Source organism: Dendroctonus ponderosae, unplaced genomic scaffold (genome assembly GCF_020466585.1).
Source record: "Dendroctonus ponderosae isolate FM_Combo_2020 unplaced genomic scaffold, Dpon_F_20191213v2 Dpon_F_20191213_5, whole genome shotgun sequence".
Taxonomy (NCBI): domain Eukaryota; kingdom Metazoa; phylum Arthropoda; class Insecta; order Coleoptera; family Curculionidae; genus Dendroctonus; species Dendroctonus ponderosae.
The window spans coordinates 6,653,226-6,672,635 of record NW_026018715.1 but is presented as its reverse complement, the minus strand read 5'-3'; the positions used below and the strand labels follow the sequence as shown (position 1 = coordinate 6,672,635).

Sequence of the window (19,410 nt, the reverse complement as noted above, 5' to 3'; positions counted from 1 at the left end):
AAATCAATTAGTTGATTTCTTTCCTTCAGAATTTATTAATTTTGCTTGTTTCTTTTTATGTCTATTACTATTTTAATTTAGATCTTGTTTAGAAAATAGTAGTAAAAATACCTACTAATCGAATATAACGAAACATACCCCATATCGTCGCATATATAATCAAAAAAACTATATCGCCGAACACAATTTATTACAAAACACTATACTAATAATCTTCATAAATTTAAGCAGAAACTATGCTAATTGGCGTCTTCATTGTGACATCCACACACAAGTAGAAATGTTGCCAAAATACGCGATTATTTAAAAAAAAAACCGTTGCTTATATAAAAGCACTATAAAAAGCCCACTATAAAAGCGCTAAACTTTTTTAATTTAATACTAACTTCCCAGTGCGCTTTTATAGTGAAACACCTTGTACATAAACCAAATGATTCAAACGCATACAACAAATCTTAATCGTGTCTTAATATGAATAATTGCCTAGTTAGGATAATAAATTACAAATCAAGATGAATGGCTGATAGGTATTTGCATTATTGCGCTCACCTGAGCCTGTTTTCTTAAGTTTTAGCATTGTCATCGTATGCCCTAAGGTTTTCCGAATCAAATGCACTACACTAAAACCAAGTTTGCATAGTATTAAATAAAAAATAGTTCATGCGGGTATGGTTGACTTGCACCAAATTATAGCTACATTTAATAATAATCCTAAACCAGGACAATGTGCACTTAACGGTGTTATTTAGACCGTCAAGAAATGAAAACTGTTTGCTTTTTAATATTACTGGCCGAAGAAGTAATTCTTCATTCGAAATTATTCAATGAACACTGATACTGCGATGATGGACGTATTGAGTGTACAATTGAAATAGAAATTGCCCTACTTATGATTCAAATGTTAATGATGAATTCATTCTGTTGAATAATAAAAGTTCTTCGGCACGGCCATACGGTATGCCTAATTCGGCAAATGGTTGCATGTTTCTGAACTCCCAGTCTAGCGCGAATTAATATCGGCCTAATGAAAACAAATTAAGCTGTCCAAAACCATCGCTCGTTCGATTAACGCGTGCTATAACAACCTGGAAATTGTCCAGCAAATCATTTAATTATTAATTATAGTGAAGTTAATTAAGAATCGGCTCAAGGGAGGTCCTGAGAACAAGTTGTTTGCTAGCTGACGACAGGTTTTCCTTTGAGCCCATTATTATCATTTATCTTTTAATTTGCATGTCTGCCTGTGCCAGAAACCCCATCAACGAGTGTGCAAAATAAATATTATTTTTAACTGCGAATATTAGACTTAAACAAAAAAATAATAAAGAGGCACAATATGGTCTAGGCAAGCAAGGGAGCGGAAACTTTACAGCTCGATATCAGTATAAACTGTGCCTTTGTAGCCTGAAAAAGCCACCAAAACTGTCTCGATTTTTACAGTTTATTAACCGGTTAAGTCCAGGGAGTGTTCTGCAATTCCCATTCTTTTATGTCTAGGGTGTGGTGCAAAAATTGCCAGAATAAAGAAGAATTATAGGCGAATGTTCTATAGTGTAAATGTACATGAATCCACAGGAGGATTTTGTTATTATATTAAAACAGGTCTCCATATAAAGACCACCACGTTGGACATGCATTTTTGCCCTGATGAGAACATGACTTTGTATTAAAAACTGGGGCTGCTATATAATGAAAACTTTCAATGCCGGGTGTCCGAAAAGAAGACAATCTAACAGTTTGATCTGAAAATGTTTGCGCTTAAACTATGAAAGCTACGGGATTTTTCAAAAAGCCCAAAAATCCCGACAAGGAATGACCGCTGGCTGCATAAAAAATATAATTGATTTCCGCTTCCAAGTAAAATCTCTTTGTGATTTTTGTACCAAGACACTCTCGAATTCACCATTTGCCCATAGCCGATGAACGCGAAAGCTGCATTCAAATATGTAAGAGAAGAAACGCACAGCAAAATTAATTAAAATTCATTCATTCAATTTCATTCAAAAATAAAATAAAAAGACACAAAAATTATTCGCAACTTACTATTAACTTTAATGTTATTCTGATACAGTTTGCTGCAAAAAAGTGTTATTGTTGTTTGAGTCATTTATATTTGGGAATCGTCAACAACCAATGTGCGACGAATGACTAATTTTTAACACTGATTTTACCGGTTAGAGGAAAATTATGAAAGCATGAGGAGTGAGTCACTTGAAACATAACTTCGATGATTTATATAAAACCTTATTTTAAGACCAGAAAGTTATATAAACATATCCTAAAACCTTATCCGTTTTTAAACTACAGGGTGACAAAGTAGCTATTTTGTTTCATTGCAATAAAAAAGGTAATTAAAAAAGTTTTGCGTTAAAATACGGTTTTACATCGACCGTTTGGGTATGTGCTACTATACATTGAGCCACCCACTATAACAGCCCCTAGTATATAGTTTCAAGAAAATTTTCTTCACCTGTCTCTCATCTCTAAAAAATATATCAACTTGTAGGTAACATGGCACTCAATATCTTTCAGTTCAAATACCAAGAAAGCTTATAAGGGAAAAGAAAAGTCTTATATCGCTAAAATCTTGCACCATTAAAAATATCGCAAACCACCAGTGTGCAAAATATCCAATTATCAAATCCATATCTTCCTATAAATCATGTTTTGCGATAAAAATATTCAATATATAGACATCATCCCCATCCCAAAGAACAAATAACATACGGAAAATACGCCGCCGCTGACTAAAAACGAGAAAGGAAAATCTTGTAAATTTGCCGAAGAGACGTGGAATGAGGGTCTCGAATCTAAATTTCCATGAAAAAAATGGAAGCGGCTGAGTCCCGAAGAAAACACTCACAATAAAATAGACAATATGGGTATATAGGCATTGTATCGATTGCAGGGATGATAGATTAACAAAAAAAGATTAGAAATAAGCTTAAAGAAAAATAAACAAAATATATCAATGAAAAGAAGTCGATTAAATACCGATAGTGAATATATACAGTTGAAGACAGTCAGAGTCGTTATATCGAAAAAATCGAGCCAAACATTGATTACAAAAGGGATATGTACTAAGATACACATGTGGATAATAGCAACATATTGAAAAACACAAGTTAACAGCACACGAAATTACTGGTGAAGGAATGAAATTGTAAAAGAAACACCCTACATAAAGAAAAACTGGAACAAGAGTGAGAAGATATATAGCACAACATAAGGAAGAAATATGGAAAATTGTGATGTTTAGGACCTCACAAAAACCTAAAGTATTAAGGAACAAGTGATCAGAGCGGCAGCTTCAAATTATGAACTGCTAGACCAAAATTACAAACTCTTATCCAACTAATACCAGATGTTATATATATAAAAGTGTGAAATAAAAAGATCATTGAAAGGGCTGAAGGACAACAAAGTACGCGGCATTAGCCAATTGACCAACTGATCATTTGAAAGGGTCAAATCACTAGCATATAAGGACGCTGCCAAGAAATACGACAACTTCAAAGGGTTTAGGTGCAAAGGAAAAGTTTATCGGTTATGAGAGCGACGGGCGATAAAACTTTCTACTTTAAGTCCTCAGTTTAATTTACTATTTTATTAGTTTATATCAAGAATTGACACAATTTTAACCTGGTCCATCAATTCCTGGGGTTATTAAGATCAAATAGATTACATCAGCATACAAAACGTTGCATATTAAAAGCAACTTGGGCGTTTTGCTTGCCCTCTTCAGTCCCAATAGTCAAAGTCAAAATGCCATACTTTAGCATGAAATCACTCAAAACACAATCTTACCTGGTCTTTCGGCTATAAAGTCGTACACCGTTTGAGCGGCCTCATCCTCGTTAACGTGGTCCCATAATCCGTCGCAGGCAAGTATCAAAAAGTCCTCTCCACCATCCAGTGGAATATCGATAACTTCAGGAATTGCTGTTACATAAGGCTTGTAGGCGGCATCGCCTGATTGAATGGAAAATTATAAGAAATTGCCCGTCTAAGTAATATTCGTGTAAATACCTATAGCTCTAGATACCGCTAGTTGGCCGTTAACTCTCCAGGTGCCGTAAAACATAACTGAGCCGCCTTCGCGCTCAATTCTTGCTCGCTCCGACTAAAAATTATCTAGTCAGTATGCATTTAATTGAAATTTTGTGCTAATGTACATCTCTAGATGGAGTATGGGGTTCGACGCATTGAAGAATCTTTCCCTGTTTGACCAACAAGGCTTGAGAATCACCCACCCATGCTATATACAGAACTTTCTCCTTGGGCCTCAACAAGGCAACTACAGCAGTTGTGCCTCCGCTAAAATGCTAAAAAGCGCAAATGAAAGCTGATATCGAAACAAGATGGCACTTACACTTACCTCTACTCTACATTTTTCTAAAAAGCAAGCGTCTGTTTTGCAAAATGCGTCTAGTAAGGCCTGCACTGGCTTATTGATAAAATTCTTATTTTCCGCTAAATATTGGTGTAAATGGGCAGCACTGTAAACGGCAGCATCGTGGCCGGCATGGCCGTCGAATATTGCATAATAACTGGACGGACTGGCTTCCTGGAACACAAATGGACAAATTAATGCCTGGAAATCAACCTCAGTTTCGCAAAGCGTTACCTGATTATTAAACATAAGATTCAAGTCGTGAATGGCGACATGTCGATCTTCCATTGTTCTTCGCTTGTTTCGTTTCGCACTCACACTGGTCGCATAGTAGGTACTTGACGGAGGAGGCAGGGAGTATAACAGACTGTTATCCAGGTATCGTAGACAAACTTCGTTGGTTTTGGCCATCACAGCTTGCATCAGCTTTAAGGGTTCATACGCTAAAAACGGAAAATAAGATGTGTTTTTTAATAAACTCAATCCATATTTACAAGATGTTCTTTTTAAGGAAACAATCTTTGTTGAAAAAACTGCAGAAGAGTCGTTTTACAATGTAATATTAATCTTTTTCATTCATATTTTCAACGATTCTGGATGTGACGTGGGTCTTCGTGCATCATTTTAGATAACTTCCGTATTTCCGCCTTATCTGTTTAAATTTATTGGAATATAGTTCACTTTCCATTAAACCAAATCAAATAATTTGTCTTGAAATCTTTGCAGTATTTCAGAGCGATGTGCAGGTTCCAACTGCCTCTTAATATGGTGAAGGGTAAGCACACACACACTACCCCCTACAATCCACTGTAAATTCAGTCACTTTTAAGAAGATTTTCATTACTTTTCATGTTCTTCCGCCTGAACAACATATCTTAATTCAAATGAAATTAGTTTCCTCATTTTGACTTCCTACAGACTTTCCTTGAAATATTTCTTTTCTCTCCTAATTTCCCTGTATAGAAAAATAATTTGTTGTTCAATGTTCATGATTTGTTTGATTCTCCCACGTTTGTTCATTTCGTTTCATTTATGCCATCATTCGCTCCCGACCTTGTTCGCTTCATCCTCTTTTATCCTAAAGCAAAGCATCGTAGCTACGCAATAAAAATGTATATTTTTAAATAATTTATTTATCAAGGCATAATGTTTATGTGGATTCGAAAAAATGCAAACCTTAATAGCATGCGAATCTGGCTTTGTAGATTATTTCTGTAACAGAACCATAACACAAGATACAAAAATTAAATGTTAACTAAAAGCCCAAAAATTTATTACAAAACTCATAATACGCACCATTATCGTTGGAATTGAAACCATAACTAAGCGGGTCCTTCTTGCAGGCTTTCCTAATTTCTTCGATGACCACTTTGATGAGCGGCGAAAATAAATGGTCTGGACAGTGCCTGCATTTAAAATGAAAATGTCGTTAAAACATACATAAGGACAATTATTAGTTTTCATGCAACCGTTATGAGTTGATTTTAATAAAGCAAAACTCTGTATTTCGGGTGATTTATTAACAATAGGGAACCCAGAAGCTGTAAAAAAAATGTTTTTTCGTCAATAATTCTGAAATTTTCTGATTTCTGACGAATATGAAATCGGTTGCTATTTCCTGGTTGTTCATAGAAAACGCTACTTGCGACCATTTTCGCCGACATTTACAACTTTTCACCCTACGTGTAACATCAAATTTGGTTAAACACCTACCTAAAAGAGCAATTAATCCTACGTACATCAAGTAATCTTGTTTTATAGCAACTATGAGTTCCGTTTTTGGAAAAACATGGATACAACGGACATTAGGTTTTAATAAAACGCGAGACTAAAAATGGAGCAGATCGCGTAATAACTTTATTCATAAAGCAAGTAAAATTCGTAATAACTATGTCATAAATATAAGTGATTGTTTTAAGTGCCCACCATTGCCTAACAACAAACATAAATTAATAAATAAATTAAATAAAACACCATTAACAACCAACACTTTACATAGTGTTTTACAAGACATTTTCGAGTTCAAAGGCCTAAATCATTCACTTTCACAATAAACGATGTTTTCTTTGCAAAACCTATTTTTTATTTCACACTAAATAGAAATATCTAGAAGAGTGACCACAAATATGACCAGACGTTTAATCGACGTCGATTTTTGTTCACATATTCGTTCAACTAGTCTAATGTAGGTGAATTGGAGTATTGAAATAGTAAATTAACGTGACAAAATAAAATGTTGACAAAGTAAGCACCTAAAACTAGTAGTCGGTGATTGTTTGTAAGTATCTTAGTAGGCCAAAATGGCTAAAACAGCCTGATTATAACTCAAAATCGAAATGTTTGTCCCTTATAAAACCGACTATGTCCTACAATATTTATTTAAACAAAAGTCAACACTTAACTTGACAAGTTTCTGAGAAAAAAGCTTTGAAACTGTCTGCAGAAACAAAGGCAAAATAAAAAGAAAATTTAAATAACTTCTAGAAATTCCCTGAGGATGAACACTTATAGAACACACCTTAAATTACAAAAGTTATGCAAAGGTGAATCTCCAACATTTGAAGGTATGGAAAAAACAAATGCCAAACTTAAGCCTGCAAAGCAACTTCGAAAATGAAAAACACCTTCAAAAGCTTCTGAAAAATTGCTTTTGCCAAAAAACTTTTGCCTCTTCATGCACTGGAAAGAAAATCTGCAGCCACACTGGTTTCTGAGAAAAGAACACAACCACAAAATTCTATCGCAATTTTTAACTAATCTTGACAATAGCCTGATGATGGCTCAAAATCGAAACTTTTGTCACTTACAAAACGGCTCATGACCTACAAAATTCATACAAAAATGATTCCTTGGCTTCACTAGTTTCAGAGGAAATAACTGTGAAACTCCTACCTCATAAACCAACCGAACATGCGAAATTTTGGGAAAGAAATTTTAAAAAGATCTTTGAAATTCGCTGATGAAACAGTTTGGTACAACAAACTTTGCAATATAAAATATATGCAAAAGTGACTTTCTCTTGTTCCTACATAAACAAATACCTAACTCCGGCCTGCAAAAACACCTTCGAAAAACAAACGCAAATTTGTCAATAATTGCCTGATCACTACTGAAAATTGATTTTCCCACTGATCCACTCCATTTATAGAGCCCACTTTGCCCACAAATGTGATACAAAAGTGAATCTTTAAATTTCCAACTTTCTGATAAAATTAATGTTAAACTACGACCTGCTTGAACATCCGCGAAAACTACATCTAACTTTGGAAAACTTTGACTGGTGATTACTGAAAATGTAAGATTTTCACTTTTCTAGAATATATTTTGCTCTGCAAAATACATACAAATGGGACTTTCTCAGTTCGTTAGTCTCTGGATAAATAAATTCCAAACTCGGCAAACTCCGGCCTGCAAAACACAGACTTGTAAACCAATTGCAATTTTGCAAAATTGTCAAAAATTGCCTATTGACTGATAATCGAAACCTTCTTCACTTATCTAAGGGACTTTGGTGTACAAGAAGCATTCAAAATTAGGTTTCTCATTTCACAAGTTACAAAGAAAATAAATGATAGACTCCGGCCTGCAAAAACCACCACAAGAGACATGATTTTGCAAAATTCTTGATAATTGTGTGATGATGACCGAAAAAAAAATTAACTTTCCCCTACAACATGCCTAAAAAAACTGTCTAGTCTTATTCATTTCTGCGGAAAAAATGTCCAGCTCCAGCCTGCAAAAATTACAGCACAATCCAAACGCAACTTTGAAAGTTTTTTGGCAATTAACTGAAGATGACTTCAAGTCTTAGTTCTAAATCTGTTACGACCGTAGGAAAATATGATATTTTGTTGATGAGACTGGAGTAAATTGACTTGTGTCGCTCTTAATTTTAGCGTATTATTAAAACCGAGTGTTCGTTGAAACAGTTTTTCTCAAAAACTGACCGAAATCTTGGTATGAAACAAGAAGACTTAATTGATGTAAAAATGATTGCTTTCACGTTTTGAACTTGTATGAGCAACGTGGAAACTGTATCTTACTCATCTAAAAATCTAGTCACAAGAACTTTTGTTATTTTTTTAAGCCAGATATTTTCATAATAATGCCAAAAAAACGAATCAAAAATACGAAAATATCAACACCGATAAGGCATCATCCTTTGCTTTGACGTGCAGTATCTCCAGTTTCTGGATTTCCCATTGTTAATAAACCACCAAGGTAAAACAAAATAAAACATCATTTAAAACATGAAAAATTTATTTAAAAGGGCATAGGTTAACAGGAATGTATGCAAATTGCATAATTTACACGGTACAAAGAAAAATGCGAACTAACAATCGAACAAAAGATTCCTATTCTTCCATTGAAAAAAAACATGCGACATTTGTTCAGCGGGATATTTTAATGTTTGATACAAATACTGCAAAGGTTTGACTGCGTAAAATATTTGGCACTAGTCTTTTAGGAAACAATTCTATAGAAGTCAGCATATATGTTTACCGATTGAACACAAATTGCCAGTAGTTGCAGAAACAATTAAGATACCAAGAATTAAATTAATCAAAATTATAAACACAGCACTAATAATATCGGGACTAACACGTGAATTTAATAAACAAATTTACTTGATCTGCAATGTGACAATACAAAATTATGACTAAACACAACTACCTTACTGCCTAATAAAAAAATGAGCACCTTAGGCAACGCACTAGACCCATGATTTGCTAGAAAACGTAAAACTTTATTCAGCTACTACCCTGCATGATAATTTCGAAAATTAAACGCCACAAAGCTTGTGCTGCCCAATTAAGGCCAATTTGTACATTTAGTTTTGCATATAAAAATATAACAGAATTTATTTCCATTTTTTTTTACTTGTCTACATTGGGATCAAATCAGTGACCATCGGGAGTATAAAATTATAATTGACTGGTCAGAAACAGTTATTGATTGAGAAATAATAAACGTTCCCATATACATATATCAAGGCTCTGATATAAATTCGCGTGAATAACAATTATGAAAATTCCCACCCATACTTAGAGAGCACATTTTAATCTAAACTCAAGGCAGGTGCACTCAAGCTTTCCCACCCATTTGTTTAATTCCCCTAGCCAATGAATCCGCATGTTATCACACTCCATACAAGTCGTGCAATTTGGCCTTAAGATTATCTGGAAATTGTGCGGAAAACGTTGCCCAAGCCTCCTCAGAATATTGCTGTTTAAAAGACATCAGAATAGTTTTAATAGCGTCGTTCAAATCGGGACGGATATTGAACCAAGATCCTGCAGCATCGCAGAAATACATAAATGAATTCTTGTCAAAATTAGGGTTCCGCATGATAATGGCACATAATCCCCTAAATGCTAAATCCTTCTCCTCACAGTCCCTTAAAAACCTAATCATGGTACAACAATTCTTTACAATACCGCTAATATCAGAAATTTGAACATCAGGACAAACATAAAAAACTGTGCATAATGACACAACCACAGTCTGATGCATGGTTCTGGCCACTGCAGGGTTCCTAATAATATGCATAAAGTGTTCCAAGATTTGTGGCACGTAAGGTTGAATAGATGCCCCCATCACCGTACACAATTTGCCAATTGCCCAGGCAGCATTTTGGCAAACCGCGTCATTGTGCTCATCTAAGTTATTAATTATTAGTGGAATGTAGCTGTTGACGCTAGAAGACAACAGAGGATAGCATAAAGTAACCAGTTCCCCATAAAGAGCGATCGCAGTCTGTCGAATTGAATTTGAACTATCCTGAATGGTGGTGAGAAGCAAGAACACCAAGTTACTGTTGGAGACGAATTTTACAAAGTGACTTTTTAATGCGCCGGCCATTGTGTACAAAACATCATGAGCAACACTCATCGGATCCTTGTCCGGCGGGTCATACTCATCAGGATTTTCCTGATAGTTAATATAAGAAATTAGAGTATCATTAATCAGCTGAAGACAGTGGCAGAAAACAACCTCTGCATAAGGCAAGAATGAAACTTCCAGAAAAGGAATTATGTTGGCTAAACATTCCAAAACTGCCACATAATGATCGTCGTAGTAATTGTCGCTTTCAGTAAACTTTTTTATCAAAGGGGGCAGTAATTTGGAAACATATTGCTGCTCGCTCAAGTGCGTACCTACTGATTTGCCCAACACACCAATGGCATCATATAGCAAATACAGGCTTCTGCATTGGTATCGCTCAAATCCCATTAAAAATCCTTCGATTATCACTCCAATATAGGGAACAAGTTTCAATTGGGCTTCCTCTTGAAAGACGCAAAATGCGGAAATAGCGGCGCGCTGAACGCTCTTGTTATCATCAACAGAGTGCTTTAATAACAGTAGCATAATGGGCACGAAATACATCTGAGGTGAATCGGGTTTGACATTAACAATCCATGAAGCATAGCGGCTTAAAGCCCAACATGTAATAATCCGAACACCTGAATGGCAATCATTCATTAAGGACTGGAGGAAATTTACCAGCTCTGGTAGATGAGATTTGAGGCCTTCTGAACAACCCTCTGATATTGCACCCAAGGCCAGAATCGCACTTTCCTTAACTAAATAGTCAGAATGATTGAGCATTTCACTAATCAGAGGTAGAAGGATGGGGAGAATATCTTCTCCAAAGCATACAGCCAGCGAATCAAGTGAAGACGCGCTGCATTTCCTCAACGTCCAGCCCATATAGAAGTCATCAAAATCATCGTCCTGATTACCTATCTCCTCATCACTGAAAAAATCGTCATCGTCTTGATTATTCTTACTTTTCATGTGAAAAGGCGTAATATCTTGGGCCAAATCCTTTTTATGGGCATCTGAGCCCAAAGTGTCTTTCATCAAGTATAACTCTCTCTCTGAATATCTCATGTTTTTCAATAAGATGGGCAGTAACTTTGCCATGTAAGGAGTCAAAATCTCTTTGCATTTGGGGAGTTTAGATGTAGCCAACCAAAATTCGCAGGCCTGTAAAGCCACATCGTTGTCTTCATGAGTGCTTTTCTCCATTAAATACATGATCACATCATGCAAGTGTGGCAGTAAAGATTCCTCCTGCTTGCTTACATAGATTACAAATGTGTGGCAAACATATTTTTGAAGCTCTATGTCACTGGTATCTGCCAAACGAATTATGTTTTCTAAGTACAGCGTCAAATCAACAGAATGCTGCATGAGGCGAAAATAATCTTGCAAAAACTGGTTGGATAGTTTGACAATTTCTTGATACATCGTGCAGTTTTCTTTTCCAAGATATTCCATAATTGTTGGAAATACCTCATTAATTATTCCATAAACCTCTTCTTGGGTTTTGCGATTGTTAATCAGGTCTTCACAAATTTTAGAGAGGGTATTTAAGGCTATTTCACTAAACAGATTCTGATCGGCAAATAGTTTCAGTAAATAGGAAATTAGATCTGGCCATGTCTTTAGATGATTTCTGGCTAGGATTACTATAACATTTGAGGCGCTTAACCTGATATTCCTGGAAGGATCCATAAGCAGACTCTGACATTCATCTTTAATTTTCTGAACGCTTTCCTGCGGCAGCATCTGATAGGTTTTGGCGATATTGTTCTTTAGCAGGACGCCGCTCAAGTTTCGCACATCCTCTGAATAGACCCGATTTCCCAGGATAGACAAAAAATAGTACGTGATGTCCGGAATGTTTTGAATAATACTGAGCTTTTCATGGACATTCTTCTGTATTTCTGTATCAGGAATCAAAGCTTCCTGCAACACATCTTTGACTGAATTCAGGACACTTTCCTGTGGTTGCCAATGGGCCCAATTCATTTTCCAGATCTGCAAGTTGTATCAAATAGTTAGGTTATGATAACAAAACGGCATTTGCCCGGGCAGGCTAAGTGGTGGCTATTTGAATTCGTGTTGAAAACCGTATTTACTTACCTTTTAAACGTAAAATAAACCGCAAAATGCTCAAAATACCGAATATGTTTTGACAGCAAATTATTCAGACCTTCAAATCTTCTAACAGAGCAAGAAAACGGACCGCGCATAGGCGGCAGCACAAAATCAATGACAATTATTCCAGGGCAGGACCCAAGATACCAATACCCCTGACGCCTGTGTTTACTGAGGGGCATATAAATAATTGTACCAAAACTCAAATGTAAATTAGAATCTACTTAGTTATAAGGGGGCAAATTAAATTCAATTTTAATCATAGCTTTTGTCAATATCTGTAAATTTCAAATAAAAATCACCGTGTTATTTACTACTAATTGAACGGGTTAGAGAAAAGCTCTATGGGCATTAGGGGTGGTTTTCGTAAACGATGTTAGTGTGACGTGTTTGAATCTAATGCCAATGTGGTAGGATAATAGGAAATATCCCCCGCCAAAAATTGAAATGTACCTACTCTATGAAATTCATAAAATATATTTAAATTGTGCAGTTTTTGGTTAATTTTATATTCTCAATTTTTTTTAAATTCTTTAAACCCGTCTCAATGTTTTTTCATCACGAACATTCGAATATTGCAACCAAATGAATTTAATTTTCAGTTCCTAATTATTTATTTTTAGTTTGCTTGGTTTCTAATCAACAAAATTCTCTAAACTTCAAGCGACTTTAAAGATTCTTAAATAACGTGCAGTAGAGCATTTTGAATGCTCCACATGTCCGTCTAAAACCTTCTTTTCCTGGTTAATTTACAGAATGTACCATTCATCACGCCACAGACTATATGGATTCAATCAATTTTTAACTGAATATCTTTCAAATCTGACTGTCTAGATTATTTTCATCTCATGATGTTAAAAAGACGAAACGTACAAGAAGTAAACTTACTTAATAGCGCATGATAATTGCGTAAAATGCATGCGAACGGGATTTTAAAATAGGCTATTTGAATATTCATGCAATTTATTTAATTTGGGGGTTTTTGGAAAACAGAAAGTAGGTTTAAGATTTAGAACCGTTGAAAATAAAATTTCCATTTTTTTTTGTCAAAAAACACAATTTTTGTTTATTATAGATAGAACATTCCGGCAAATAAATTCGTTTCTCAACAATAATTTTCGAATAAAGGTCAAGGAGACAATTTCAAACCAAAATCGAGTCTAATCGCAGTAAAGAACAACTGGTTCATGACTTATATCTGCTGTTTCCATTAATTTGGTCATTTGCTACTTCCTACACTTAATTAGTTCACAGACATACGCGAATTCCTACACACTTGCTCTTGTAGATAAATATTCGGATTTACTTTCGACTCTTAGAACAAAGTTTGGAGTTTTGCCCGCGTAAAAAACCAATATATTCGTCTAGTACACCGAGATGTAGAAGTTCATTTACGAAAATAAAAAACCACCTCATAAAACATTGCCAATAATTCGAAAAATCGAATATATGTATTCTTAGAGAGTATGCATTAAGTTCGGCAGAAATACCAGGAAGTATGGGGAAGAATGTGGTATTAGGAACGATTTTCTTCGAAGTCTTAGTAACTACTCCATATTAAATATACACTCAAAGAGCAAATAGCTGGAAATTCCAGTAAGAGTCCTGAGCTATAAATAAAAAACATCTTGAGTCTGTCGCGAATTTTGTGTGATCCGTGTTCTATTAAGTTATAAACAGTTGCTGCTTTTTATGATTTTAAAGAATAGATGCATGACACAATAACATTGAATTAATGAGAATGGAAATTTTTGTAATTTCCCACTAGATACGCTTGGCAAAGACACAACAGCAAAAGTGTTTCCACTAACAGCATTCCCAAAAAAGTACCTAGCAAATTGAAGACAAATTACTAGTAACGAATTACGTATCTTTGACAATATACAGGGTGTCCCCTAATCACATGGTACTACGACGTTCTTTGGCTCAAAGAAAGACGATACCAAATATGAATTTGCTTCTATGTAAGATGTTTTGGTGAATCAACAGGGTTCATCCGCTTTGGGCAAATGAAGAATTTTTGAGTGTGTTGGTACAAAAACTACCAGAACTTTTTATTTGGTTATATAAGTAGGTATGTTTATAACAAATACAGCAATCATTGAAGAGCAAGGGACACGAAAACAGAGCTTTCCGTTAAGAGATTTGAGATAGTGAATAATTATAAACGATTGTAGATAAGATAAGGTTGCAACTGATGCAATTTTATCCAACTTCGTGTTAAACAAGCATCTGCCTACGCCCTTGTTTAGCTACTTAAAATAAAATTATTAGAACTATTAAAGGAGAGCATTAAAAACCAGTGAATCACCTATTTACCGTACTAAATGTGCGATGATGCACATTACATGCAAATGTAGCAGTCCAGAGGAAGTGAAACAACCGGAAATCAATGCCATAATCTAAATAGGATCAGCTCGGTAGCATTAAAAGCAGCTAAATAATGCTTTAAAAACCTTGCTTTTTCAGAATGTACAGGGTGGAGATAAATTAAGAACTGTAAAAGTAACAAAACTGTGACTTATTTACGCTGGTGGCAGCCACATAATTAGCAACAATCATTGTTTATACTCAAATAAATAAGAATACAATTAGCATAAACCGGAGAAAGCAGTTTGGGGTCATTGATAGCTGTTTACAAGCAAATTGGTCGCAGTTGCGCAAGTTCTTGTCAAGTCACAGCAAAACAGTGTGTGTTATTTTGGTAAATAAACCAATATCAGGTACGTGTTGATAGACAAGTTGCTTTAGGGCTTGTTCAATTAATCTTCTACCAAGTTTACTCACTTTTGCGATAAGTACTGGGTGGTCCAATCAATTATGCCTCCAATCACTTCGGTGTTCAGCAATTTGTAGCTCCCCAACTTGACGGGCAGCTGATCGTGTGGGTTCACAGTTTTGGCGAAATGTTCGAAAAATTCGCGGTAACTGGTCAAATAGTCCTCCTTATCGGCCATTTCAAATCGTATATAACTTAAGAATTCGCACTTTTTCTTTGAAAATCACGAAAATATCGAGTACACCTGTATCACACAACCAAATATTGAATCACTCTCGGCCTGGGGTGTTTGGAAGGAAGGAAAAAAACTCACGTAGTTTATTTATATTAGAACTGTTAATAGGAGCGGGTTAATTGGTAAATATTTACAGGGTAATGGGTTAAATGATTCACTGCACACTGTACAAATTATTTACTCATCTGTCACAAGACTTGGTTAGGTGGCATGAAGTTAGACAATTCTATCCATAGATATAAACAATTTTTTTGGGCGTGTCCAACAGCGCTGTTGCCGTCCATTAAATATGCAATTTCAAAAATTTGATTTTAAAGTATGGTTAATAAAAAAATAAGCAAGTTTGTTGCAATAAGCAAAAATGTTTTAAAAAAATATAGACACTGATTTGGATTCTAAACAAATACGTTACGGTGATGCAAAAATTGAGAAAACTACCAAAACATATATTTTTAAATTTATTTTAATTTAATTTATTGTCTTCTTAAATGTGATCAGTTCATTCAGAAATATGTGAAAATATTATTTAATTGACGAATAGAAATATAATAATTGTACTAAAATAAGTTAATCAATGCTTTATAAAAATAAATGAGTGTTAACGTCCGAAAATTAAAATGAAATGCTTTTTGCGGCTTAAGCGGACAAATAATTTTTCCCGATTCCAATAAATTATTTGTCCGCTTTTCAGGCAAAAAAATTTAATTTCATTTGAAGTAATGAAATTAAAAAAAGTTAAGAGCCTCTTAATAATGCGGCGTTTTTATTTCATTCCGATAACGATTCATCTATAAAAATACAATATCTACATATTTTGTATCTTCCTTTAGACTTATATCATAAATAGTGGCGTTTTATTAAGCGCAAACGTGCTATTTTGTAGATCTATGGTCCCGTTGCTTAGCAACTTCAAATTTGAAAATGTTACCAATTCAAACTATGAAAGACTGTCACTATTCCAACTATTGAAATTTATTTGCAATGGACGAAATAACAAAAAATCTAGTGATATTTAACGCGTCGAAGTTTGATTTGTTCAAAATCCAAGAAAACTATAAAAGCTTTGCCAGAAAACTGAAAACTGTCGCGAAACTGGTGGTAAATAGGGATGAAATCAGTGCAGATTTGCTCAAGAACTGCAACTTATTGATTCTGCCGTGCCCGCAGATGGTTTTCGAGGAAAATGAGCTTAAAGTGATGGAAAATTATGTACAAGACGGAGGCAGAATGTTAGTGTTACTTACCGAAGGCTCTCCTACTGACCCGACCAACATCAACATTCTGCTGGAGAACTTTGGTATCTACCCGAACATTGATTGCCTAATCCGTACGCATTACTATAAATATTTCCATCCAAAGGAGTGTTTCATTGCCGACAGCCAAATAAACTCGACCATAAACAAAACAAAGTCCGATCTGAAGCTAATTTACCCCTTTGGGTGCACAATGAACGTGATGAAGCCCAGTGTTATTTGCCTGAAAAGTGGCTTTGCCACTTTCCCAGTTGATTGCCCTTTGGGAGCGTTGTACTACAACGCAAAATCCGGAGGAAAACTTGTGGCGATTGGATCAGGCTACATGTTCAGTGACAAATATTTAGATCAAGAGAATAACGAATTGTTTAGGGAGATTCTGCTGGCGTTCTTGAACAGCTCAGAAACAGTGCACTTTTTACCAACTGATCATGACGATATTGAAGTCACCGATAGAAACATTGTGCCTGAAACTGCAGAATTAGCTGACAAGCCAAAACTGTGTCTCACTGATGTGGTTAACAATACCTCTGTCGTTGACTATACAAGTTTGTTTGATCACAAAGTGTATGCAATGAACACCATGATGGTCCCAGAGACTCTCAAAGCGTATGAGGATTTGAACGTGAAACATTCACCGCTGAAGATAATCACCCCGAAGTTCGAGGCTCCATATCCCAGCCTGCAAGCAGCAGTATTTCCACCATGTTTCAGGGAATTGCCTCCGCCGTGTCTGGAGCTGTTTGATCTGGATGAGGCGTTTACCTCCACTGTTTCTAAACTGGCTCAGTTCACTAACAAGTACATGATGACAGTGACTACTTCGGAAAAAAACGAAGACTCCTATTTGCATGATTATGTGGCTCGATGTGTCCGGATTCTAACTGCAGAAGACTCTGAGACAGTTGAAGAGTTTCTGTATAGAATAGGCAAAGAGATTGCGGAATTTAAAAGTATAGACAATATAAAATAGGAGTAAGTTATACTATAAATAAAGCATACATTCTAGAAGGATCACGTTAACTTATTGTATTTTCTACGTCTGTTTGTTATAGTGGAAAACTCACTGTCACATTATGGAGCAGAACCTGAAATTAGATTCAAAACTAGGCGAGATTTCTCCTTTCAATTCCTTAGACTTAACATGAAGATACGTGTTCTCGTATTGTTTTTGCATCTCTTCCGGCAGTGGACAATTCCAATTCTCTGGCGGTCCTTTCCGTCTTGTCCATGTATTGTTGGCATAATGACCAGAAAGCCGCCTCTTTCTTCTTTCTTTTTCAATAGCCACCAGCTCTTCCTGAATTATTAAGACATAGAAATGGAACTGATCGTTATTTCCCACTTACTCCTGCAGCTTTATCCTGGTCTTTGATCCATTTGTAGCAGTTTATAGAGCTTCGTTTCCACTCGCTACAATCTAGTGTGTTCCCAAAAATGAACAACTGGTGAAGCCGGGCCCTTATAGATGTACAATCTGAATACTCCTCATCATATGTGGGACATTTTCTGATCTGGAATTAAGCCATTTAAACTGATGAAGCAGGAAACAGTAATGGGATCTGCAAAACATATTATTTAAATGAATCCAGTACCATCCAGTCGTCTTTCAGTCTGATTTCTTCAGTCATGACGTTCTTTGGGAAAATGTATATGCCCTTTAAACAGTGATTTCTAAATATTTTAATAATAACAATTTAAAGTTTAGTTGGATTTGGTTGAGGTTATGTACTTGTCTTTATCTATGGTTATGTAATGGTGCATCTACAGGGTGAACTAAATTAGAAATATTGCCTAGTCTAAAAAAAGGTCTCTGAATTGTTTATCTCCTTTTCATACAAAAGCTAATTTGTAACTTGATCAGTAAAACGTCGGTCTCCATAAACGAGCCGAAAATTCAAATAAAATTATTTTAAAAGTCCTGAAAATTTCCCGAGGATGCACCAAAATCGAAACGGTTCAATCAAATGCGACTCTTTTTTAGATATTGGGAAAAGAAATCGTAAACTTATGCATGCACAAGTAACTTCAAATATCAAAGATGAAGTTTTTTAAATATTTTTTGACCATGTCTCAGATTCGAAACTTTTTGCAGCTATAGAATTCACGTTGTCCTACAAAACCTACCCGACAGTTAGTTCATTAGTTTCTGAAAAATTAAATGTTTAAAATGAACTTAGCCTTGCAAAAACAACCACAAATTTCTATAACGAAAATTAATCTTGAAAATTTCCTGATACTGACTCAAAATCGAAACTTTTCGCACTTATGAAACAGACTATCCCCAACAAAATCCACCCGAAGGTCACTCTCTAATTTAACTACTTTCCAAAGAATTAATTCTTATACTCCGGCCTGCGTAAAGAGGCGCAATATACAAACATTAAAATTTTTAAAATATTTAGAAAATTCTCTAAAGATAAATTCATAATCGAAATGTTTTCCACGTATAGAGCAGATCTTTCCTTACAAGTGTAATTAAAGTGACTACGTCTCACCTTGCAAGTTTTCCAGTAAATAAATTTCAAAGTATCACCTGCGAAAATCACATGCAAATTTGAAAAATTCTTGAAAATTACCTGATTATTGCAAATCGAAACTTTCTGCAACGCATACAAAAGCGGCTCACTCAACATGTTAGTTCCTGAATACATAAATGGCACATTCCGGCCTACAAAAACACCCTTGCAAACTAAACGCAATTTTGTAAAATTATCAATAATTGCCTGATGATGACAGAAAATCGAAACTTTCTGCACTTATTATATAAAGGACTGTGCCCTACAAACACATTTCAAAA

At 35.2% G+C, this 19,410-nt stretch overlaps 5 protein-coding genes across 7 annotated transcripts in view; 2 read left to right on the top strand and 3 right to left on the bottom strand.

The window, feature by feature from the left end:
* LOC109539536 (microtubule-associated protein futsch) overlaps positions 1-15,542 on the bottom strand; it is a 90,647-nt gene extending 75,105 nt beyond the window's left edge. For both annotated transcript variants that reach the window (XM_019907329.2, XM_048666612.1), the window contains exons 1-7: positions 15,131-15,542; positions 5,690-5,799; positions 4,628-4,836; positions 4,379-4,567; positions 4,176-4,325; positions 4,030-4,123; positions 3,808-3,972 (exon numbers count right to left, since the gene is read on the bottom strand). In XM_019907329.2, coding sequence (XP_019762888.2) covers positions 3,808-3,972; positions 4,030-4,123; positions 4,176-4,325; positions 4,379-4,567; positions 4,628-4,836; positions 5,690-5,799; positions 15,131-15,300 — 1,087 coding nt within the window. In that variant the 5' untranslated portion in view covers positions 15,301-15,542. The remainder of the gene's footprint in view (positions 1-3,807; positions 3,973-4,029; positions 4,124-4,175; positions 4,326-4,378; positions 4,568-4,627; positions 4,837-5,689; positions 5,800-15,130) is intronic.
* LOC109539539 (transportin-2-like) lies at positions 8,636-12,790 on the bottom strand. Its single transcript, XM_048666613.1, has 2 exons — positions 12,329-12,790; positions 8,636-12,223 (listed from the first exon to the last, which is right to left on the bottom strand). The coding sequence occupies exon 2, from the start codon at positions 12,212-12,214 to the stop codon at positions 9,533-9,535; it is 2,682 nt and encodes an 893-aa protein (XP_048522570.1). The 5' UTR covers positions 12,215-12,223; positions 12,329-12,790; the 3' UTR covers positions 8,636-9,532.
* Positions 14,949-19,410, top strand: part of LOC109539543 (sodium/calcium exchanger regulatory protein 1-like) — a 7,216-nt gene continuing 2,754 nt past the window's right edge. The window contains exon 1 of one of the 2 annotated variants that reach the window (XM_019907337.2): positions 14,949-15,066. Coding sequence is in view for 1 of the 2 variants with exons in the window: in XM_048666614.1 (XP_048522571.1) it covers positions 18,578-18,612 (35 nt within the window). In the remaining variant the exon portion in view is untranslated. Of the gene's footprint in view, positions 15,067-18,562; positions 18,613-19,410 lie in introns of those variants that run through there. The other variant, XM_048666614.1, reaches the window with a different exon arrangement.
* On the top strand, positions 16,077-17,624 carry LOC109539540 (intraflagellar transport protein 52 homolog). Its single transcript, XM_019907332.2, has one exon. The coding sequence runs from the start codon at positions 16,339-16,341 to the stop codon at positions 17,581-17,583; it is 1,245 nt and encodes a 414-aa protein (XP_019762891.2). The 5' UTR covers positions 16,077-16,338; the 3' UTR covers positions 17,584-17,624.
* Positions 17,576-18,383, bottom strand: LOC109539542 (UPF0545 protein C22orf39 homolog). Its single transcript, XM_019907335.2, has 3 exons — positions 18,206-18,383; positions 17,960-18,124; positions 17,576-17,910 (listed from the first exon to the last, which is right to left on the bottom strand). Exons 1-3 carry the CDS (start codon positions 18,239-18,241, stop codon positions 17,680-17,682), a joined length of 432 nt encoding a protein of 143 aa, XP_019762894.2. The 5' UTR covers positions 18,242-18,383; the 3' UTR covers positions 17,576-17,679.